Genomic DNA, 25,764 nt, shown 5'->3' on the forward strand with positions numbered 1-25,764 from the left:
TCAATATTATTAATAGAAAAAGCTGGAAATAAATAATATGTTCACCAATAGATACACTGATGGATTTAGTATGCAGACATTAAGATAATGTCTCTTCTCCCGCCCAAGAAAAAGGTGCAGGAAAATATTGCTCTGTTAAATGAACATAGTTGAACACAAAATGTTATTTTAGGTCTATTCTGTGCTCAAAACTTTGCAGTATCACTGCAGTTCATTTCCAGGAAGGCCATAAGTCATTGCCGTGGGCTGTAAGGCCCTAATGCCTGGACTCCCCATCAACTCTGAGACCTCATGTTCTCCATGCTCTCTTCATCTCCCCCTCATTGTTCTGCTGTCTTAGTGCCTTCCCTACCCTGGAATGCTCTTTGCCCGGAGACCTGCACACTTCACTTTATCACCTCCGTCAGGTCTTTCTCGAAGGCCTCTTCTGGATGCAGCTTCCCCTGACCATCCTGTTTACGGTTGCCACCCAGACCTCCCTATCCCTGGCTTCCGATCTTTCCTATCCTGCTCTGCTTTTCTCAGTATCAGTATCATCTTCTAATATTCCGGAATGTATTTATTTACTGTTTATTATTTTTTATGAGTCTCCACACACCCCACAGGCAATAAACTCCACAAATGCAGGAATCTTTGTTGGTTTTTCAAGATACGATACCTGTGGAAATCACAATTCAGGAAACAGATCTTCACCTATCAATTTAAAATGTATCAATTTCCATTTTAAGGCACATCTGTATTTTATATCAAATGAACATGGGTTCTCCAGTCTAGCTTGGGTTCAATTAAAATTGCTAGACTTTCTTTCCAAATTTGTTATTTAGTTCTCGAGGTGAGAAAGAACATCTAATTCACTACTGAACCTCACAAAGTGCCTAACACAACACCTGGCAATTATTAGTCAGTGCTCAGTAAATATGGTAGGGTCAATAAATGGCACCGCTTAAAATCTTAGCGATTTGTCTTTGTCAGATAAAAGTAAAGACAAGCTCTCAGTTCTCACTTCATGCTTTTGTCTGTGATGGTCTACAATCCTGAGATACAAATGTTGGTGAAACTATCAAATAGCTAGAAATAATCCATATAAACCATGAGGGAAATGTCATGGTTTTTGTCAAGATGAAACTCATGTAAATTATAATTGCAATATTTGAACCCACCACAATAAATGAAGAGATGTGACAACATCTACACATTAAACAAATATGCCAGATGAGAAGACTAGCAGTTAATATAAATATGTCAAGACTGAAAAACTTCTTATGTCATGTGATATAGTTAAAATATGACTGCATGGTGGAAGTCAGAAGACCTGAATTTGGGTCCCAAATGTCACTTTTATTAGTTTGACCTTAGGAAATTTACTTAATCTCCCTGAGCCTCAGTTTCTTCATCTGTCAAATGGGACCAATACTAGTTACTCTTCATGATTTGCTGCTATTAAAGGGAGAAAGTCTCAGCCAATAGTAACAGGTACAACTGATTGACATTCACTCTACCTCCATCGTTATGACGGGATCTTTATCTTTGTCACTTCATAGCCTCACAGCGTCAGGACAGTGGAGGGGCTGCTAGCCTATTATCTTCATAAGAATAAGACTCAGAGGTTTAGAATTTGCTCAGAGTTACACAGTTAAGTGGCACAATTTGATATGCAAACCTAGATGAACCAGACCCCTGGTCTGTGCTCTCTCCCAGGTGCCCAGCTGTCTCCACGTAGCACCACTTGCTTTTGTCACAGGCTAAGTTTCTTAAGAACTGTTTTTCTTTTGGATGCTCCCATTTTATGGGGGGGGGGGGGCTTTGGGCCCAGAGAAGAGGACTGCAGACAAGGAGTGAGGGTTCACAAGAGGGGATGTCGCTGGCTGCTGCACCAGGTGGGATGGTTAGTCCCAAGGGAAGAGGGGGGCTTCAGCCAAACACACTGCCAGCTCCTGGTCTCCATGAAAGTGGAATAAAAAAACCCCTCCTTTTGTGATTTCAGGGATGAGGAAAGCCCCACCTAACTAAACATTTCTGCCACCTAGCAAAACTTGATACCGGAGTCCCTGCGAATGCCTTAGAGTCATTTATGGGACACAGAAAGGGTAAAATTTGACGGTAAGAAAGAGATAACATGCACTGCAGTGTGGAGCTTGGCAGAAATAGTGTTGCAAACCAGAAAGCCAGCAGTCAGGGTCAAAATCTTAGAGTTGGGAACCCAGGGGGCCCATGGGATGCTGGAATGAAAGTGGAAGTCCTGGTTATGACTTGGCTGCATACATCCCTTGGACCCCACACTCCACAACCCACCTGGATTCCTGGGAGTGTCTCCTGGTGGACAAGGCAGCAGAGAGGCTGGTAGGTGAGTTTGGTTCAACTACCCACATGGCTGATGGAGAGGACCACACCCACAACAAAGGAGTTACAAACACCAGCAGATTTGGAGAGGAGGCAGGAGAGGAACAGGGTGGGGGAAAAAAGAAACAGAAATTTTAGTGTCATTCAAGGAGAAAGGCACACTCAAGCAGGCTGTCTTTAAAAAGAACAAAAGTAGCTAGATGATGAGGTTGTTAACAGTTCAAAACAAAACAAAACAAAAAAACCTCAGAAAAGGGTTCAAAAACTGCACGCATATTTTCAGATAGCGTCTGTCTTGAGTAATGTGCTGGATGTGTGATTGGGCTTCACATCTTTATTGCATCAAAAGGTAATCCACATCTTGCAGATAAGAATTTCAGATCCTTCTAACCTAGTTTACGGCTATCTATAGGTGAGGAGCATTTTGTGCTTCTTAAGTTTAATATTTTAATACTAAGATTAATATTAAGAGAAAAACAGGGCAACAGATTTTTATGGAAATTGAATGCCTTGTAATCAAGTTTCTCTACAATGCTTACCTGGAGGTATGCTCCAGTCCTTTTTTTCTTAATTCAAATCAATAGTGTATTACCTCAAATCTCAAAAGCTAGAAAGTCATTATAACTATGAAAAAATAATATATCTATATCTTACATATTAGATTTATAAGAGCAAAGGTGAATAAGGAGACAGTGAAATTATCTTTGCATCTCCATGACTGATAGTTAGCAGTACATGATTAGAATTCAAGAAATTTTATTGTGTGGATAAAGACGTCAGAGAAGACAAAGGCAGTAAAATATCAGAGCTATGAAAGCAGGAGATACCTGGTGTGAGGGCATGGCCTATAGCACCATCTGTGGTCATATAGGAAGACCTCCAATCTATGCCATTCACTAAGGGTTACAGTTTTCTCTGGAAAGGTCTTGTCTGCTTTCTTTAGACTTAGTCCTAAAAAATTCATATTTATTGAAGTATACAAATTTTCTTCTTAAATCTCACTTTTTGTTTGTGGCTCATATGAAAAAAATGTACTTTATGTGTGTGCTTTGATTTATATTCAGCAAACATGATAAACTCATTTATTAATCCTAATAATTCATCTGCAGATATTTTGGGCTTTCTGTGCACACAATCAACTAAACTGCAAATGTCGAGAGTTTTGATTCCTCCTTTGCCATACCTTCTACTTTTTGTTTCTCATTATTGTCTTTCCGTGTTGGCTAGGATCTTCAGTGAAAGGTTGAATAGAGTAGTGCAAAAATCCTTAAAGTTATACCACTATGTATTATGTTTCCTGTAGGTTTTTATTAAGGAAGTTCTTGTCTATTTACATTTTTCTAGTATTTTTATCCTATTAATCATAAAAGGATGTTGCATTTTATCAAATGTCTTTTTACATTTACTGATATAACCATATTGCTCTCTTCCTTTAGAATGTTAATTTGATGAATTATAATTGATTTGTAATATTAAATCAGTCTTCAATTCCTGAGATCAACTCACAATTTGATTACAAATGTATTATCCTTTTTATATATTGTAGGACCTAGCTTGCTAATATTTTGGTTAGGAACTTTTTCCCCTCTGTGATTGTGAATGAGATTGACCGTATTTCTTTTCTTCCCTTGTCAGATTGGTATCAAGGTTATGCCAGCTTCATAAAAGAGATTTAGGGTATTCCTCTTCTATTTGCGGGAAGTGTTCTGGCGCTATAGGAATTAACTCTTCCAGTGAGGCTGTTCGGGAGTGGAGCTTTCCTGTTGGCAGGGTTTTAACTACAGAGTCAGTAACTCTAATGTTTATCATGGTTCCTATTTCTTCCTCAGTTACTTTGGTAGGTTCTATTTTTATTTAAAATTGCCTTTTTAATCCAAGTTGTATATATATGTATTGACATGATGTTTTATACCATTACTATAATTTTGTCTATGGTATCTGTAGTAATGTTCTTTTTTTTTTTTTTGTCATTCCTAAAATCACTTTTTTGTGCTTTACCTATCCCCTTTTTAAATTAAACATGTCAGGGATTTTTGCCTCTTCAAAGAACCACCTTTTGATTTGTCTATCCTTCACAGTACTACGTTAATTTTCAATCACATAATTTCTGGTCTCATTATTATTTACTTTCTTGAAGGTTATTTTGTTGTTTCTTTTTAAAATCTCAGGAGATCGATATTCACTATCATCTTTAGGCTTTCCTTTCATTTTTTTTAATGTATGTCTTTAAGGACATAAATTTTTTCTCTTATGATAGCTTTACCTGCATTCCACAAGTTTTGAAATGTGGTACCTTTATTATCTTTCAATTCAAAGACTTTTTGATTTTCATTATAATTTTGTTGATTTTATTTCAATTTATATGGAAAATTTCAATTTGTCTTTTCATTACTGACTTACAGTAGAATTGCATTTCACTCAGACACCGTGGTGTGCATAACACTGATCTTCGTATTAAGAACTGCTTTATAATCCAATTATGTGGCCAATTTCTGTAAATGTTATATGTAATCTGCAGGTTTGGGTTATCATAGTCTAGGTATGTACATTGAGTTAAGTTGATTGTGATAGATCTTCTAAGTTTATACAGATATTTTTTGGATAAATTCTTTTTCTATTTCTGTCCATTTTTGTTTTAATTTTAAGGATACTTTGTTATATGAATACAAATTTAAAATGTAGGCATGACTTGCTGATTATTCAACCCTTTCCATTATGCAGTGACATAACTTCCGGCAATGCTCTTCTGTTTTAAAGGTTATTTTGTCTGATAAAAGCAACATCAGTTTTCTTTGGTTAGCTCCTGAATTATGTATTTTTTTCCATCCTTTTAGTATTTTAAGTTTTAAATATGTCTTACTTTCTTTGATTTTGCAAAATCCAAATGATAATCTTTGCATTTTCTCTGGAGCATTTAGTCCATTTACTTTTAATGTAACCATTGTATGTTTAAAATCTTTTATAATATTCTTTAGTAACACTCCCAGTTTTTGCCTATGAGAAAATATATTTATTTATTCTTGCAAGATATTTTCACAAAGCATAGAATTCTAAACTGGCAATTATTTCCTTCATACAGTGACGATATTACCTCATTATCTTTGGGTTCCCATCGTTGTTTTTGTGATATCAGCTGTCATTGTTAGTTTTTAAAGGTAATGTATCTTTCTTCTAGCTACTTTTAAGATTTTGTTTTTCTTTGATGGTCTGTTGATATTTAGCTAATAATTCCTTATTATCATATCCACCCTTCAGTTCTTTTAGTAAACTTTAAAATGTTTTATTATAAATTCAGTCATTTTCATCAAGAGGATTGATGAATAACTTTGTTATATTGCTGGAATTAAAACTCATAGGCCTTTCAAAGTTATCTGATGGTGTGGGGAAGAACACACAGAGAGAGGAAAATAGTACCAACAGGTTTCAAGGATGAGAAAAATGTGAATTAAAAACAACTGACCCATTTCCTGAAAAGCTTTTCATGAAGAATTAGAAGTAGTGGGGTGGAGTAGATAATTAAGTGACCTAAAGATACCTAGTCATTCGGTTATTTCATGCAATGGCAGCATGCTGTAGCAAAACAGAAACAGCAATGGTAATAATACTTATTATATGTCACCCCTTGGAAGTTAAATAAAACCATCTTCATTTTTTATGAAGATTAACATATAGCTAAAGTGACACATTTTTCAAGATGGACCTGGTTTTAAATCATTTACAGAACTGTACTTCAAAAACACATCATATTTGGCAGGGTAAGTGTTGAAAAGTTTGGAAAGTTTTAAAAAGATGGTCTTCATATGCAGATAAATACAGCATACAATCTTTTTCTTGAAAAGCAGCCATACTTTAAAGCAAGTTTACCTCTACTCAATATATCAAAATGCCAAGGCACAGAAAACACAATATCTGAGTTTATTGATAATCACTGAATCTTACATTTTGTGTTATAAATTCATTATAACAATACATTGTTGTTGGGTTTATAGATTTCATTTTGTAGAAAAAGCTTAGGTAAGTGACTCACGTACAGAATTCAGATAGGATGCATGCTTCCTCCCTGCCAGATCTAAATTGCTTTCTCTACAAGGCATTTTTTTACCCTAATGGAAGTTGAGTAGCACAATCCAATATGTTAGAGAGACAGATAGAATGATCAATTTTTCTATGACTCCACTCTGGTTTAATTTTTTAAAAAACCAACTTAAAAATGATCAGGTTTCAGAATGAGATGCAGAAATGAAGGAAAGACTCAAACATCTACTTTTTCTTTTCTCATGAGTTCATTCAACTAAAAATATAAGTAAGTGAATGGACTAATAAAAAGACAGACAAAATGCAGATCATCATATTAAGTCCTAAGCTATAATGCTTGAAAACATTGAGCTTGCAAGAGAAAAATACATCTGCACTTTCCACTTCATAGGAAGAGTATGTGAACCAAAGGCACTTAGAGATTCCTCTAAGTTTTATATTTGAGAGGAAAATTTTAGTTAAAAATAATGAAATTCTAATTTGGGCAGCCCTTCAGAAATTGGAATAATTGATATTACTGGCTAAATTATATCTTTGCACAATTTTAGATAAATTATTTTTAAGCCAACTATCCATTTATAAGGTTTATTATTTAACCCACCTAAGAAAGCATTCTTGTAATAGTATAGCAACATTCTTCCTTTTTTGTGTAAATCATATTCCTAATCACAAATGCCTCTACCATATACCACAAGGCATCATCAAACTGTTCAACTGTATTTTTTTCATCTAGGTTAATTAATCTCAATTATTGAAGTTTAGCTGGTACGGTTTTCTTATTTCATCTTTAAAGCTAACTTTGCCCAATCTTTCTGCTTTCGGGAGGTGAAATCAAGGCCGAGAGCTGGGACCAGCATCTCCGTTGGAAGGTTAGCAATGAATACTCTTGTCACTCATTCTGCAGTATGTATTTCCGAGATAAAATTTGACAAGGGTAAGAATTGCTGCTTCCTAAAGGTAGACATGAGAATAGAGCAATCAGAACACAAATTATTAAATAGTTGGAATCTATATGCAACTATTATTAATGGGAACCTCAAGTGTAATGTCACATATGAATCATAGCAACCTAAAAGTTCACTCAATAAAAAGACCATAAAATGCATATAAATATGCACTTCAGATTGTATAACTCCATAGATTCCCAAGTAGTCAAGATTCAAGACACCTTGACTTGTTCTTGGAAATCACATTTCATCCTTTCTAGGGGACACGGAGCACGGAATTTTACTGAGGTTGAGCAGATGAACGTGTTTCATCATTATTAGGACAATATAGCCATTGTCACTGCAGGTTGATGCTGTTGCCTCATTAGATGTCACTAAGAAAAGTGAACTGAGAGCAGTGAGCAAATCCAGATAGGGAGATTATGTAAAGAGACTTCCAGGCTGCTTGGTGCCTTGAAACACTCACTCTCTTATTTCCAAAGTGTTCAAAGTACAATAAACATATTTCTGAGACAAATTCTGTAATTTAATATTTAATGGCAAGTTATAGTTGCAAACAGTAAATTAAACATCTATGTGGCACAGGCAAAGAGGGAAAACAAAGTCTCAAAGTTTAGGAGCTGCTGTTAATTGTAGTTCAGGGAGAGAATGCCGCAGACCATCCAGCTTATTAGACTGTTTCTCGGCAAAGTGAAATGAATGTGTCCTAGATAGAAGATCATCCCGGTTAGAAAAGTCTTCCCTTGTGAAAGATTTAAGCTAAAATATGACAACTAAGAGAACAAGACTTTTTCTTTTCCCTTCAAAACCTTTTCGAGATAAGATTACTATCTTTTATGTATACCTTCACAGTGTCTACATTATGATTTCTCAGAGAATCTGATGTGCATGTCTCAAATGTAGCTACAACCTGATTGTGATAGACCCACAAACAGCAACCAAAAGGAAGCCTTGCTTATATCAGTGTTCTTGATGTGTACTGTAGGATTGCCTGAATGGCTCAACTCTTTTCCACTGTAGATGAATGAAGTTCACCCTCCAAAAAAATTACAAGTGTAAGGGCTAACATCAATAAATAGTCAGTTATATATCCCAAACCTTTTGGCCACTAATTCAAATTTACCTCTGAGCCTCTCATTTTCTTAGGCAAGATCTTCTAGAAATGCACAAGCATTTAATTTCTTCTGAAATGCTCAATCAAAATGAGATTCCTTTCTAACAATGTGTTAAGTTCTAATAGACACTTTGTACGCAGAAAAGGTTACTGAGCACCAAGAATTGTATGAAGTGTTCAAGACGCTACCGTGAATAAAATCGAAAGCCCTACCTTCATGGCATTTATATTGCATCGATGGAGAGAAACAAACAAAAAAACAAAAAAGCAATATATAAAAGTAGAATATGTAAAAGATTAAGGAAAATAATACTTGAATATTGCTCTGATGAAGTGAGCATTTTCACATAGGTTGCTTAGTTTTCTCTGCACACAAGTAGTGAGAATTGGGTCAAGAAACGTTAATATACAGATTCAAAGTAGTTAAATAATTTGGCCAAAATCACACAGTACATCAAAGAACATCTTATACCCAGGTCTTCCAATCCCATGCCTTGAGATTTTTTCCATTACACAACACTGTCTACACAGTATCAAAAGTAAATTAAATGTTCCCAAAGAGTTGTGTACTGAATATCATGGAAGTGAAATATCCAAATGATCTGAAAGATTAAATATGTATCTGAATATTTCAGGGTTCTCCACTCATAGGCTCAAAGAAAGCAGGACTCAAAGAGAATAGAATGAAGCAGCTGGATAATTAGCAATGGAACACCTGTTATTCCCCTTTTCTATTTGTTTTTTGTTTTGTTTCTTTTTTTTACTTTCAGAAGAACTCAGAGTCTATTTGCCTTCTTGCAGGTGTTTCTATTACTTTGGTCTATTAATATGGGAGTAAAGGAGGCATTATTTTGATGGAAAGGCAATGGAAGAAAGAGAGCAGTACATGTTCTTAAGGGTAGGGATAGTTCACGGAGATCACTGGAATTTGAAATAGTTGGACTGCTTTACAATTGCTAGGAAAGCCTTCTTTGGAGAGTCTTGAAAACAAACATGTCGGCTGCAATATTTTCACGGATTATTTGGATGCCACAGAAGCTCAGTAGTTGTTCTGTTTAGGTTGAATAATTATGATTCTTGAAAGTAAAGTTACCAAGAAAAACAAGGAACCAAAGTTTAAATAATGTTGCTATTCATTAAGCCGTATTCACCTGCTTCAGAGGGCAAGACTGATGTAGAAATGCCAGGGGCAAAACAACATGCCAAATTTAGTGAAGCTAATTATGACTGATATGCTTGCAAAAAGTCAGAAATAATGCATCAGAATGGACACCACACTCACGGGTTCATTTCATCCATGACTTTGCACTAAAGCCAAGCAATAGGGAAAATCCAGCAATTATCTAGTGAATTTAATCAGTGCTGATGTTCAGTGTTGATCATCCATTCAAACAACTTCCTATTTATTGTACAAACTGTCCACTAACTGCCTTGTGGAGCAGTGGAATCAGGATTCCAGTCTAGGTTGTGGGACCCCCAGGTCTGAGCTCTTCCACCACTGTCCTGCTAACTAACTTAGGCATAGTCCAGGTTCCTAAACATAATGTCAAAGCAAAAATTGTACCAGACAAAGTTCACCAGGTAAGGAAGACTTTATACAGGGCTACTGCAAAAGGAGAGAAAGCAGTCTAAATTCAACTCCCTTCAAACAAAAAGTAGGAGAGTTTTTAAGAGCAGAGGTGCTGGTGGTGTTAATTGGTCCTACCAAAGGAAGTAAACTTTCTCATATCTTCCCATAGGAGACAATTTTATAACTTAGAACAAAGGTGCCTACAGAAGCTAGGCTCTTTCCCTCCTATAGAAATTGGGAGATCTGGGTGCTATCTCCTATGGTGTTTACATTCCAAAGAGACTGTTTCCAGGTGCTTAACAAAGACATTCCTGGCTCATAAAAACAACAACAATTAAAAAAAAAAAAGCTTTGCAAAAGGGCAGAGAAATCAATTGCAAGCACAAGTTTTTTTTTTTTTTTAAAGAAAATGCTCTAAGAAAAGAGAAGCCTGGGGCTGGAGTCAGGAATATGATGTCTAAACTTTAGTCAGGATGAGGGAAATGTGCAGTCCATCTCGGTGGATGGGCTGTGGGTGCTTCCATCATCAAGCCCTTGGCTTCCTCTCCATCCTCATTTCTTACCACAGGGAACCATGCACTTTGCTTCAATGCTATCATCACTATTCATCTATGGAAATAATTTCTGTAAAAGTGTGTCTTTAAAATCTCCCTCCAGACTGATCTATTGTTTGTTGACTACTACTGGGAATATGTCAGGTGCTGGGAGCCAAGCTGGGATCGTCTAGTTTATTAGGAAAGGGAGCAGAGGAATCAGGTGTTCCCTACCCTCAGCTGCCAGGTAAGGGCTTTAATATAAAAACTTCATCCCTTTGAGGAAGACAGAAATGAGCCAAAATACAGATTAAAGAGGAGTAATTTCAGCTTTAGTTTAGTGTTTTGAATGAATCTGAGAGGTGATGCTGTCAGTGGCATTTGTGGGCTCAGAAGCAGGAGCTGTGGAATGTTGCATTAATCATGTCCATCTTCTCTGTGACCAGAACATTCAAATGATCTTTCGTTAGAACTATGTGAACCTTCTCAGTTAAATGCTTTGATATATTTATTTCGTTAAGAGTAGACTTTTGTATACCAATCAAGGATACTCTGATGAGACAATGAATATTTTTTAAGTGTACTTTTTCAACATACTCTAAACCTTTGCATATTTGTAAGATAATAAATGTTTGGATCCAGGGTCCTGAACTCAGTGCCCCTTCCCTTACATGGACTTTCCTGGTCTTCCATTTGAGATATTAGCATCTATGTTCTCTGCACTCATAGGTAAACTTGGCTCAAGAATTATCAGGTAAAGGGTACATTTAATTTATTCACCTTCCTTGATGCCTTTTCATACATTCAATCTAAATTGCTACCTGCACATTAAAAATAGGCTGATACTCGTGAGATATTTTGTAAACACAAAGACTTCTGTAATCTTCACTACAGTGGAGATTCCAGATGATTGAGTTTTTGAAATATTCAATTGCACCCGTATGACTTCATTAGATAATTTGCTCATCTACAGACAATGTTTGTGAAAATAGAAAAGGTTTTCAGCAGTGCCATACCCTGGAGAAAATCTGGTAAACTTAAAGTCATTGGAACTTATCCCCCCACAGATCAGGTGTCCCAGTTATTCTGCAGTTTCAAGATTGTGTAAGAAAGCAAATGGACCGACCACTAACAATTAGTCTCCAGTGAAGATCCTTCCCACTTGAGTGTTTATCTCTGTGCATTGCATCAACACCTTCGATGGTTGTTTTCTGTTAATGAGTTCAGAGGATGTGACTTTTATCTAAATCAAATACTAATCAATTGAAAGAAATCTTGCAAAAGATGCAGGGATCAGAAAGGAGAAGAAAATGATACTGGAGAAATCTTTATCACATGTCAAACCATCTCTAAGTAAGCATCTGGTAGAGTGAGATCAGTTAACATTGGAAGAAGAGAAAATCAAAGAGGGTGATGACATGACAGATATTTTCACAAGAGATTGACTTGAGAATCAAAGAATTAAAGGGAACATTGGCAAAATGGATGAGGCTACTGAATATAGTACTAACACTGTTTATAATATTGTGACCAAAAGTGCCATGTTAACAGACAATTTTGAAGGGAAAATTATGATCTTCCAATCAGCACTGAATCCATTATTTGTTTATTACACAATTCATGTTATTTTAAAAATATTGATAAAATGAACTAATTTTAGAAATTTTATAATTTTTAAGATAAATTTCCAGTCAACTATATTAATTGCCTTCACTATTTAATGACATTTACTCTTCTTTGTAGTAAATTTACTTCATGTGCCCTTTTCCAGGTTCCTGTCATCCTCACATGACGAAGATGGCCACTTAACCGACTGAGCCACCAAGGCGCCCCATTGGACACTTTTTAAATAGTGATTCATACGATGAAACTATAGCTCATTTTCTAAATGATAAGGTTCCAATGAAGTCACCACATTTTTTTCACCTTTGCAAGAAAAGAAGGCTAATGGTTTAACAGAATGCCAGGTCAGATCACTGACCTGTTGATAATTAGACAGGTGAAGTGTATTATCTCTTTAATTGCTATTTTGAAGCACTGTTAGTTCATTCAGGGGAAAAAAAAGTAGAAATTAAAAATCTTCAGGTTATATTGAGTGCATGAGTCAGCAATGAGCACATCAGGTGGGGCCAAGATTTCACATAGAAAAAAATGACTTCAACTTGTCCCTTATTTTTTACCTGAATTTCTTTTCTTTTTTTGGTTTAAATTACTGAGATATATTTTTTATTTGTCTGCATAAAATAAGTGGAAGTACTGGCTACTGAAACTATAAATGAACGAATAAATCTATTCATAGGCATAATCTATCAAAAGTTATTTATTGCATTCTTTCATTATTATTACGTTAAAAATTAGATTTTTGGGACAAAAACCAATTAAGTGTATTGCTTAACTTATGTTAATACTAAAGTATAAGGAGAGAAAATTATCAATTCTCCTAGTATCTTTGGAAGCAAAATTAAATATTTAAAAATTCTTCTCCTTTTACTTAATGCATTTTAATACTTAAAGTATGCTCAAATGTAAAATTTACAAACGAAAAAGGGCACTTTTAGGCACTAACACTTGATACAAATTGATATCCATTACATATGCACATATTTTTAAAATGAATGTATAATATCATGTTGAATAAATAATTAAAAAATACATCTCACAAAACTTTAGCATTCTATTTTATTATGTGTTTATTCTGAAGGAGCTGGCTCTACTTTAAGGATAATTATTTAATAATCATTTTAAAAGAACTGCTTCTGACTTTTCAAATCAGGTTATCATTAAAGAAAGTCTAATTAAATATGAATACACCATTATTTTATACCAGTTCCAATTCGCCACAGGTCAATTTAATTCCTCCCAAACACAGGAAAATTATTCTTTTGTATTGCTTATAAAGAAAATGATTGAATGTGTGAGTCATTTAATAATGGATATTCCATCTTGTTCCACTAGGAATTTGTAACAGCTAACAGAAAAGATATATATAATAAAGTGGTAAAACATAAGTTAAAACTCAAGGCTAAGGAAAATAGAAATTGTAACAGAAGATCAGTATCATGGTTAAAGACAGCACAGGTATTCAGGTAATAAGCTCCTACATGGTTGTTATAATTGAACTTTGAATTTGTTTCTGGGATTTCTGGCAGCTGAAGTGAAATGGAGACATGGGCAGTTATATAGTTATTATATTTCTTGAGGAAAAGTAAAGAAGGTATTTAGATGTGGGTGACAGACAAATTCTGCTGCACCAGAAAATACCAAGAGCTTTTATGTTTTGGAGCTTATTGTTAGGATTATTTTAAACAAATACCATGCAATGGGAAGTATAGGAATCAGGAGCTCAGGGTTTTGTTCTTGGCCCCATCTCTAAATATTTGTATGATTTGAGTAATTCATTTAACTTTTTGTGATTTCAATTTCTTTATCTGTAAAGGAAGGGCATTGAACAAGATGATCTTTACCGAAGTTCTTTGTAGCTCTAATATCCCACGTTTGATGGGTTCCCACTTCTCCAGCACAGAGAGAAAACACTTGATCTTTCAAAAGACATATTTTATAAGTAAATTTCTTACTAGGGAGAAATTGTTTTAAGAAGTTGTTTTTAAAAAATTCTTTAAAGAAGTTAGGGGTCATCTGTCAATCTCAATCAAATAAGAGAACTGATCAGCTTGGTTAGCCTGAGAGAAGCCACTTGGGAAATGAAGAGAAACTAGAGTCAACATGTGCTGGGTATCTACTTCCTAGTATGTCTCCTTCCATCTGCAATGCCCCCTGCCCCCAAGGTCACATGCAAGGAGGACAGGAACTCAGTCTTACCCTATCCCAGAAACTTGAAGGTGTCAGGAGTGAGTGTCTGCTCAATAACTGTTGCTTGATATCTGACTCTCCAGTCTTCCTCTTCTTCTGTTGACATGCTACCAGAATCACGGTGCAGCATTAGAAGCATCTAATGCGGGGTTTGAGGTCTAATGTCATTGCCTATCTTGAAAGTGGTGTGGAATCAAAACAACCTTTGAAAATTCCTTAACAATTTATAAATTATGGCCTGTTGCCTTTTGTGAAAAAGTCTCATGACGTTATTTGTGTGTGTATGTACTATATAGAAATGCAAGATATGTATTAAAAATACAAAAAAATATAAGCTTACCATGCTTTTAATAATGAGAGACAGCCAGAGAATGAAAGAATTAAAAAAGGAAAATGAGCATGTAGCATTGAATTTACATGGGTTAAATGTGCTTACGGTATGCCATGATATCACTAAATAGCAGCAGCTCTGTGGGACTGTGCAGTGGGCAAGGAAGGATATCAGGACATCAGGATTGAGTGTGATTCCCCGTTCACACTCCATGTCCTCAGGAGGAGAGACCGACAGGCCACAGTATTCACTGTTATTATCTGGAGCTGGTGCATAGGGCCTGCTTTCTGAGTGCTTCAACAACTAGCCCAGGTGAGTTCCATATCTCCCTTTCTCCAATCCCATCCTCATATCACTGCATGTTAGTGATGAGGATCTTTGGAAGTCCAGAGCAAAAAGAGAATTCTGTGAGATCAGGCACAATGCACTAGGTTTTACTGTAGTTTCAAACAACTCCAAAATCCCAGAGAATTAAAATCACAAAGGTCTAGGGGCACCTGGGTGGCTCAGATGGTTAAGCGTCTGCCTTTGGCTCAGGTCATGATCCCAGGGTCCTGGGATGGAGCCCCACGTCTGGCTCCTGGCTCAGCGGGGAGCCTGCTTCTCCCTCTGCCTCTCCCCCTGCTCATGCTCTCTCTCTCTCTCTCTCTGTATCTCTGTGTCTCGAATGAATAAATTAAAAAAATCTTTAAAAAAATTTTTAAAAAATCATGAAGGTCTATGTCCTGCTCATATTACATATCCTTCGTGGATTAGCTGAGAGCTCTGCTTCAAGTTGTGGTCACTCTAAAACTCAGGCTGGTGAAACAGCCACCACGTGAAATCTGTTATTCACCATCATAAATGCCCTCTTTCTCTTTAACACTTCCACTTGGAAAAGACACATGTCCCTTCTACACACTTTGGATTGGCCCAAGCAAGTAATATGGCCATAGCTTGTACCAAAAAGATGAGCAACTGAAATCCTACCCAATGCTTAGGAACACAGCTGGAAATATTTGCTGAAGAGCATTAATGACCATTGCAACAAAGAGATATGCCAAAGAGTGAATTCTGTAAGGTCTCCAGGTCCACTCTGAACTGGTCTTATGTTCTTTTTTTTTTTTTAAAGATTTATTTACTTATCTGAAGGAGAAACCATGAGCATGGGGAGGGGCAGAGGGAGAGGGAGAGGCAGAATCCCAAATAGACTCCTTGCTAAGCATGGAGCGCGACATGGGGTCTATCTCACACCCTGAGACCATGACTTGAGCCAAAACCAAGATCAGAAGCTTAACCGACTGAGCCACTCAGGTGACCCCTGGTCTTATGTTCGTAAATAAACTTCAGGAACCGGGTCATTATGTCAGCTTAGCTACACTGAATGACTCACATACGGCAGTGGAGAAACAAATCATCCTGTCCCTTTTCCCCTTTATTTAAGAAAAAGGAGAGAGAGAGAGAGAGAAAGAGAGAGGGAGAGAGAGAGAAAGGGTACTCCTGGTAGAATCTCAAGTGCCATTTCAGAGCCAGGGTGATAAATTTTTTAGTTAAATCAATGCCTGTGGTGGCCCCCAAAGATGTCTATTTTTAAATCCCCAGAACCTGTGCATATGTTGTTATATGGCAAAGGAGAATCAAGTTTCAAGAGGGAATTAAGGTTATTAATCAGCTGACCTTGATGTAGGGAGATTATCCTGGATAATCTGGAAGGATCCAATGTAATCACCAGAATTTTTAGAAGTGTGAAAGGGAGGCAGAAGAAGAGGTCAGAAGTCAGAAGGATGTGTAGGAAGATGTAGGAAAGGTGTCATCAAGCAAATGCTTCCAACTCTGAAAGTTGGAAAAGGCAAGAAAACAGATTCCTCTATAAGGCTTCCAGAAAAGAATGCAGACCCGCCAACACCTTGATTTTATTCCAATGAGACCCACGGCAGACTTCCAATGTAGAGAATTATAAGATAATAAATTCGTGATCTAAGCCACTAATTTGGCGACGATATGTTAAAGCAAATAGAAAACTAATATAACACCTTTATTTTTTTTAAACTAACTTGTACTTCTAAAACCCTGGCTACTCTAAGAAGTTCTATTAACTATTTCAATAATTTGGCCATGCAATATGTATTTTAAATTAAAGGAATAAAAAGAAGCACACTGGTCTGCATATTATTTTTTTAGAGAGAAATTCTCTCAAACCATAGGTCCAAATATGTCACCTCTTCTATTTCATGCAGAGTGTGGCTTGATATGCAGGTAAGTTTTCAGTGCCTGGATTCTTAGACCTCTTTGGGAACAGACACAAACTTTGTTTCATTCATGTGCTTGAGTCTATTGGTTGTCATGCTCTGGGTTTCCACTGCGTTCCTGTTGTGTCAAAATCTCTTACAGCATCCACCTGTCTTCACAGTTGTTTTTGAGTTAAACACCATAGTTTGAGAAAAATTGAATCAAAAGACATTTAGCAAAAAAAAAAAAAAAAAAATGCATGTTGAAATTGTATACTATGGTCCTTGAGGGCAAGAACCATTTCTTACTCACCATTATATAGGCTTCAGTAACTTTCTTAGGAGTTCAAAAATATCTGAAATAAATGAAGCCATGTGGCATGAATAAATGTCTTGGAGGCCTCCAGTGTAGGAATGTACATGTATTAGGGAACAGAAAAGGACAGTGATGTCGTTTGACAACACTTGAACACTGGAATTTGAAAAGCAGTGTTCAAATTCTGACTCTGTCACTCACTAATTGAATCATCTTGTGCAAGTCATTTAACTTTGCTAAGCCTAAATTTCTTCATCTTTAAAATGGGAATAAAATAATTGCTCTGACTTCCAATTTCCACTCCAGGAAACTCTATTACCCTATACAAGATATCAGGCTTTTAATAAAACGTTATAAGTCATGTTAAAAGGCAGGAGAAAAAAAAAAAACAAAAACACTTTCAAGGGACAAAGCAACCAACAGAACCAGACTTTACTGTGTCACTGATGTTCAAACTATCTGGCAAAGAATTCAAAATAATGATTATTAGTTTAATGGCTCTGATGGAAAAGGTACACTGCATGCAAGCTGACATGGGTAAATTTTGTAGAGAAGTGGAACTAGAAGAAAAATCAAATGGACATGTAAGAAATACAAACCACTGTAATGGAATGAAGAATGCTCTAATAAATTCTTCAGTAGAATCAACTTAGCTGAGGAAAGAATCAATGAACTCGAAGTTGGCCAAAACAAATTACTTAAACTGAAACAAAAGGAGAAAAAATAGAATAAAAAACTAACTAACTAAACAAAACCAGAAGTGAGTATCCAAGAACTATATTCTGATATATGAACAATTGGAATTCTAGAAGGAAAAGAGAGAATGAGAACAGGGTAGGAAACATATTAAGAGATCATGGATAAATTTTTTTCAGAATTAATAACAGACACTAAACCAGAGATCCAAGAAGCTCAGAGAATACCATGCAGGATAAATACAACACACACACACACACACACACACACACACACACACACACACACACACTCCTTGGCATATCACATTTAAATTGTTCTAAATAAAAGATTAAAAAGAAAATGTTGAAGGTGGGCAGGGAAAAAGGACATATAACATAGAAAGGAGCAAAAATAAGAATGTGAAACAGTTTCTTAGCACAAATCATAAAAGCCAAAAGACAATGGAGTGATATCTTTAAAACAATGAAAGAAAAAGTATCTTGACAACCTAGAAAACTATAGTCAAAAAAATATGATTCAAAAAGTAAAGGAAAAATAGACTTTCTTGGGCAAAGAAAAACAGAAAATTCATTGCTAGCAGACATTCCTTATAGGAAATGTTAAAGGAAGTTTTTTGGACAGAAGGAATGTAATATTAGACAGAAGCTTGGCTCTACACAGATAAAGTGTCAGAAATGGAATAAATGAGGGTAAAATAAAATTTATTTTTTCTTATTTCTAATTGCTCTAAGAAATATCTGACTTGGGCGCCTGGGTGGCTCAGTCGGTTAAGTGACTGCCTTCGGCTCAGGTCATGGTCCTGGAGTCCCGGGATCGAGTCCCGCATCGGGCTCCCTGCTCGGTGGGGAGTCTGCTTCTCCCTCTGACCCTCCCCCCCTCATGTGCTCTCTCTCTCTCTCTCTCATTCTCTCTCTCTCAAATAAATAAATAAAATCTTTAAAAAAAAAGAAATATCTGACTTTGTGAAGCAAACATAGTAGCACTAATTAGTGTTCATAGCATACACAAAAACAAAACATATGACAATAGGATGAAGGATAAGAGAAGAAAATTTGAATATATACCTGTAGGAAACTTACACTGGGCATGAAGTGGTATATTGTAATTTGAAGGTAAATACTAAATAATAATAATAATATACATAAATTATTTTTTTAAGATTGATTGATTTTAGAGAAAGAGAGAGAGAACGCGGGGAGGGGAGGGATAGAGGGAGAGAGAGAGTCCAAGCAGACTCCATGCTGAACATAGAGCCCAATGTGGGGCTCGATCACATGACCCTGAGATCATGATCTGAGTAGAAATTAAGAGTCTTGTCACTTAACTGACTAAGCCAACCAGGCACCCCTATAAATTCTAAACCATAAGACAATCACAAATTTTTAAAAACAAATATAAACAATAAATTAATAGGGATAAATAGAATCATTAAAAAATTCTCAACCTAAAGGAAGGCAGAAGAGAGGAAAAAAGGAACAAATAACAGATAACACAAATAGAAAATAGCGAGTCAGTTGGTGAATTTTAATCCAGACTTTCTAGAATCATAATGTGAAGAGTCTAAACATACCAATTAAAAGAAAGAGATTGTCAGAAGGGATTTTTAAAAAGTAAGATATAGTAGCCTATCTATAAGAAACAACTTTGAATATGAAGACTTAGGTTAGGAGAAAAAGGATGGAAAAATGTAAGCCAAGAGGAAGCCGGAGTAGCTACGCCAGTGTCAGTCAAAGTGTGCTTTGTGTCTGAGTTATGTGGGCTATTCACCAGCATTGATTTTAAAAAGCTATCACAAAACAATTGAATTTAGAGGAGTTTATTAGGTATGATAAGCAGCAACAGCTAAAGGTTCACTGTTCCTTGTACTTCATACACGCTATCTCAAATCTTACAATGTTTGCCCCAGTGTGGGCAAACTGTTAAGTAGTAAAACCAGGGTATTGATCACTGTGCTCTGTGATTAAGAATAAGATTTTATTGTACCTCCTGTGAGCATTATGCTGCTCTCCATAGGGGGAGACATTAAAAACAATCCAACTCATTCTCTAAGCTGGGCTTTCTTTTGGATGGGTGGAGTGTTGCTTCAGTTCTTTTAAATGCCTTAACTTCATCTGTCTCTTTCAGTAGAATGAGATATTCATCTGTCTCATGCCCAACTGAAAGTCACTGCTACAATAAAGTCTGCAGCAGTATAGTTTAGAAGTTAAAGGGACCTAGAAGAGCAGAATATTCAGGGTATATGTCATGACATCTAGGGCAAGATAGAGGAGTCACAGGTCAAGCAACATGCCGAGGCAGACACAGCCATCACTTTCAGAACAGGACTAAACACCAGGTCTCCTGCCATCAAATACATCACTATTTCTTCTTTCTCACTTTACAAGTCTCTGGAGCTATTAACTCTCATGCCAAAATAAAGCCCCATTAAAATGAATAGTACCAGGCAAAGGCAACCCCTTGTGAATGAGGCAAGCTCTAAGAGTTCGTTTAAAAATTGATTATTCGCTTTTACTGCTGAGCGCTATTCCATGGGATAAATAAACTGTGGTACATCCATACAATGCACTACGACTCAGCAATAATAATTGTTGATACACGCAATGACTTGGGTGAATCTTGAAGACATGATACTGAGTGAAAGAAGCCAGTTTCAAAAATTACATATTGGATGATTCCATTCATATGACCACCTCAAAAATGTAAATCTGGACTGATGAAGAACAAAGGTGTGGTTGGCAGGTGGCAGGGGAAGGATGTTTGAGGTGATGTAACCATTCTTTATTCTGACTGTGGTGGTAGTTAAAGGAATCCACATATGTATTAAAATTTATAGAACAGTATAAAAGAAGTCGATTTTAGTATAGAACAGTGTAAAAAATAAAACTTAAAATGGAGGCTTGTCACTCCTCTATTTTTTAAAAAATTGATTGTTTGGTATCAGATACATATTTTGCTATAGGAACTACATGGCTAAAGATCAGAATGCCTTCAGGTAACAGCATACCTGTTGAACACTGGAATTTGAAAAGCAGTGTTCAAATTCTGAGGCAATATGGATCTCAGAGTCCTTGGTAGAAGGACTAATTTCCAGTTTCTTTCTCTGTAGTAGGAAACAACACCTCTTGGGCCGTGTTCCCTTGTGAATTATGAGTTGGAGAATGTGGTCATGTCAGCGCTGCTTTTGAAGAGAGCATGACTTTCAGGATAGAGAATGGCCTTTGGTTTACACTTAAGATATTGTCTGTATTTGTCCCTGCTCCTCAATTTGTTAAGAGTGATAACCTAATCTTTTAGGTTAATCTTTTCTGAGAGTTTCAGATAAATAGGACACAGAAACGTAATGTACTCCTGAATCTTTCCTTTCACATGAATTTGAAAACAGATAACCTTTCAATAAAAAACTTGTTGACAGAAGACCATAGTCTAGTTTACAGCATTGGGTTGTTTGCTCCATTAGAAGAAAGGAAATCCAGTTGTTTTTTTTTTCCTCCTAGAACTAGCATTCTTCGAGCAAAAACCTTGAGATTTTGGTGGGCTTTAGTGAAATGCTGCTAGGTTAAACTTAGGTTTGGTTAAAATAAACTCACGGGAAATCTATATCAAAATACCTTATTTTTTCAAAAGTTCATCTTTGATAATTTTCTCATTCAAAGTGTCATATAAAATCATTACTGAAATAGAATCCAGTAAGCAAAACAAAACAAAAATAACAAAATAATACAGTATAAAAAAATGCAAGTAATTTACGAAATGAGATGGCCCCTTTCTTAAACTTCAAATTCAACCTTAGATATGGTCAAGGTGACAAATTGTTTCTGTTTACAAAAATGATCTTTTCAGTGTTTGTTGGCTTTAAAAGATGATCTTGCTTTTAGGCTGCCCCCATGTGTTCTAATGATATCAGTGTTTGTCCAAACTGTGCACCAAAATCTCTTTTTCCTCTATTTGAAAGAAAGCATGGATTTTCAATCAATACAAGAAAGAAAACCTCACCTAAAGCCAGAAGAACTCTGTGGATGACCCAGCTCTGCTACATACTACTGTGTGTCTTTCTAAATCTAATTATTGTCCTCATTTAATTTCCTTTTGCTTCAAAATTTTCAACTAAGAAGAGGAGATAATTATATCAGTCATATTAACTCACCAGGATATGACGATCAAACAATTTCACATAAGGCTAATGCTTCATAAAATATAAACCTTATTTTCTACACACTAGTTACCAATGTAAGTGAGACTTCCCTTCTGTCACGGGTAGCTACTGTATTATAGCGCCATGAACTACAGCAACAGAGCACGGTGTGTGAGAGTCCTTGGATATTCTTTTATTTTCATAATATCTATCTAGTTGTGTGACCTTAGCAAATCAAATCAACTTTTTATAAAATAGATAACTAAAGAATCTAAAAAAATTTTCCCCCTTTTTTATGCTTTTTTTTTTTCTTCCTTGAACTAGACTACTAGTCAGGACACACTTGGCTTCTGGATCTATAATACAACTAACATGCGAACATTTCATCTTCCCATAGCTCAGCCCCAAGACTGGAGACACCTTCCAGCTTTGATAACCAGTGACTGAAAGAACTCTGTAATGTAATCCACATAGCTTATTGTACATTCAGAAATGAAAATATTAATATTAATAACTAATAGAAGCTTTACAGAAGTAATGTAATATAGTATAACAATTCGAAGCATAAACAATTCCTTTTTTAAAAAAAACATGCTTCAAGTATCTAAATTGTATGAATAAAAACAATTTTGAGATCAGTCGTCACAGAACATTACTCGAATAAAATTTCATTTATATCTTTGATTCACTGAGAATTTTAAGAAACTGTAAAAGCCAACACACAAAAAATTCTATAATTAACTCAGTGTATTACTAAATCATTTTGTTTTTCCCACCCAAGTGTTAAACAGAACGTCTTCAATTGCTTTATAATTCTTAAGGGAAACAGTGATTTATAATCATCCACTTAATTATATTAATACTGAAAACATTTCAGATTTAGACAGCACAAATATTGATTGACAACAACTTGATTTTTCCTGATCATTGTCATTTTCTTGAAAAAAACTTGTGAAGAGTTTCCTGTCATCAATTCTTTAAATTCAAAGTTCTGTGGACAAGTGGTATGACTAATAAAGTATTTCCATACAGTGTTTGATAATTCTGGTTTACTTTTTACATATCAATTCCTATGGTTTCCAATTAAATATAATGTTTCTTTGAAAGAGAGGATCAAATTAGCTATTCTATTAGAGTTAACTGAATATGTTTCATATAAGTAAAGATGTTAATAAAATAGCAGAATTACTACACTGATTTGTGGAAATGTGATGTGTCTTGGTGAATAAACAATACTATTTAAATTTAAATTCAAAATTTAATTTGTGGCAGCTGATATTAAACCTATATTAATATTTTTATAAAATGCTACAAGATACAGAGAAATTATCATCGCAGTTGCTTGGCTCTTTATAAACCCTTTTTACAGTAATGCAATAGAAATAATCTTAAGGAATTATTGGCATAATGAATTTTAATATTTTAGAAAATGTCCCAGCTTTTGAATAGGAATATAGTCCTGATTCAGGCACGGCACTATTGATCTGCAAACCGGAGTGTAAGACAAGCAATCTCTTTTCAAAAGTGCCTCTATGGGAATGCTGGAATCACAGTTTACCAGTTCAATTCTAAAGATCTTAAACAGTAGAAGAGAGGGTGTAGAAAGTGAAGCCCCGGTGGACTTTCTTTCAAAGTGCCCCACACTTTTACCTAAAATTCAGTGGCAATATTTTTTTTGTTTTAAAACGAAAACAAAAACAAAAAACAAAAAACTTCCTGCGGTTCTTATTGTCCTTTTCATGCATTAGGGCAGAGTGGAAAGACTTCGTGGTAGCCTGATCATGTTTGGCCCCAGGGTTAGAGATTTTGCACTGGAGAGCAGCTTCAGGCCAGGCATAGAAACCACCATGGACCTTTTCAGAGCCCTTTGCTACCCCGACAGAGAAGGGATGCTAAAGGCGGAAATTGCCCGTGGAGCTAGGAAAGCTCTGTTTCATTACAGAATATAAATACTTCAAGTCTCTAGATGGCAGCGTTCAACGCGCTTGAAGAGCAGTTTCATCCTCCTCTGCCACCCCCACTCCACTCTCACCCCCATCTTGGCTACTTGGCAATATAGTATCAGCTACATGTGTGCCCTAGCCTGTGGATGTTGGGTTTTGCCGCTCTCCAAGAACGCGAGCTGAAAAATGTTTATTCCTGTGCCTGACGATCGCGGCAGGAAGCTGCCTAGATGTGTGCTTGGGGAAAAGGGGAAGGAAGGGATGATAGGATGAGCCACAGGAAGCCCCTCACCCAGGAGGGGTGGGGTTGTGCGGGCAGCAGTGAGCCCCCCCGCACCCCCTGGTCTGCAGCATCCCCTGCTCTCTGTGTGGACGCTCTGCCACCTGCACAAAGAGCGCAAAAGCCACCGTGTCCAGCTGAGGGAACACAACCGGCGCTATAACCTCAATTTACCCCTAAACGTTTTATGGGAGTTGAAATACAAAAATTTCAGTTTCTCAAATTCGCAAAGGACTGAATGTGAAGGACCGCGGAACAGGGGCGAAGGGGGAGAAGGAGACGCGAACCAGGGAAACACGCTGCTCCCGCCTGGCTGAGTCGAAGGTGGCGTCCCTGACCTACCCCGTGTGGAGACCCCAGGCTGGGACGGAGGCAGGGGACGCGCTCGGCCAGCGCAGACTGGTCTAGGATGTGGGGGCGCTTGAGGCGGGGGGGGACTGGAGCGGCCCGTGTCTCGCTGTCCCGGGTCTCGATGGGGCGCAGCCTGGGTGTCGTCGGGGATTAAGGGCAATTCCCCTCCCCCGCCCTCCTCCCCAACCACTTGACACCCTGGCAACAGCGGACCCTCGCTCAGATCGGAATGGACGGGGATGGGGGGTACTTTGCCCTAGTCTTGCTCCCTCCTAATATCATCCCTACCTTGAAGCCCCTCTCCCCACAAGGCGCGAAACCCGTGCAGGCTGCGTCCACGGGAAGTCCGGCTCCTGGCTCCCGCCGTGGAGAGCAGACCCCAGCCCCGGCCCCAGAGGTGAGCCCGAGCCGTCCCTACACCCTGAGCCGCACTGGCGCGCAGGCCGCACCCAGCTCCGCGCCCTGTGGGGCAGGAGACTGGGGTCACCATCCGCCGGGCGCCCCTCACACAGCCGGGGCCAGACCCTGCCAAGCGCAGACCCTGGCGCCCCCGGGGCAAGTTCGGGAGCCACCCGAGGCGCACGGCGGAGTTTGAGGGCCACTGGGTGGGGCAAAGGGGAGAGCAGGTCTTACCTTGGTACGGAGAGCAGGGATCCATCCATTGTCGATGGGCGCGCAGAGAAGAGAGGCGGAAAGCGCGGGCGAAGGACGGAAGGCTGCTGCGCGAGAAGCTGGTTCCCGGAGCGCACGGACGGGCGCGCGCGGGGACAGAGGCGCGCAGGCTGGGACAGCTGTCGCGACACGCTCCGCCCTGGCCGGGAAGCGCGGCACGCCGCGACCGCGGGGAGGTCCCCTCCCGGTCGCCCCTCTGATCTGGCTAGAGCGCTGAGCCAAAGCGGCAGCCCTTGGCCCTCCTCCAGCTCTTCTCCACCCAAGCCCCGGGCAAGGTTGCTGGAGGCTCCCTCTGAGCTTTCCTTGCCTCTCCTGGAGCCCAGCAGAGGTGACCCCGACAGAATTTCTCTCTCCCCGCCCTGCCGTCGCGTCTCCTCCCCTCTACCTCTTGGGTACAGCAGGTCTCAGCCCTGAAGTTGTTCACCCACTTTCCCACATTTGCACTCTACCGGCAATACCCACATTCCCCACTGGTCGCGCACCA

At 37.7% G+C, this 25,764-nt stretch overlaps 1 protein-coding gene across 6 annotated transcripts in view; it reads right to left on the reverse strand.

The window, feature by feature from the left end:
* Positions 1-25,699, reverse strand: part of LOC113920572 (SPHK1 interactor, AKAP domain containing) — a 170,120-nt gene extending 144,421 nt beyond the window's left edge. For 5 of the 6 annotated variants that reach the window (XM_027590806.2, XM_027590809.2, XM_027590808.2 and 2 more), the window contains exons 1-2: positions 25,242-25,699; positions 2,293-2,371 (exon numbers count right to left, since the gene is read on the reverse strand). In XM_027590806.2, the coding sequence (XP_027446607.2) occupies positions 2,293-2,371; positions 25,242-25,266 (104 nt within the window). In that variant the 5' untranslated portion in view covers positions 25,267-25,699. The remainder of the gene's footprint in view (positions 1-2,292; positions 2,372-25,241) is intronic. The other variant, XM_027590807.2, reaches the window with a different exon arrangement.
* Between the last annotated feature and the right edge of the window lie 65 nt (positions 25,700-25,764).

This window comes from Zalophus californianus, chromosome 3 (genome assembly GCF_009762305.2).
Source record: "Zalophus californianus isolate mZalCal1 chromosome 3, mZalCal1.pri.v2, whole genome shotgun sequence".
Classification (NCBI taxonomy): Eukaryota; Metazoa; Chordata; class Mammalia; order Carnivora; family Otariidae; genus Zalophus; species Zalophus californianus.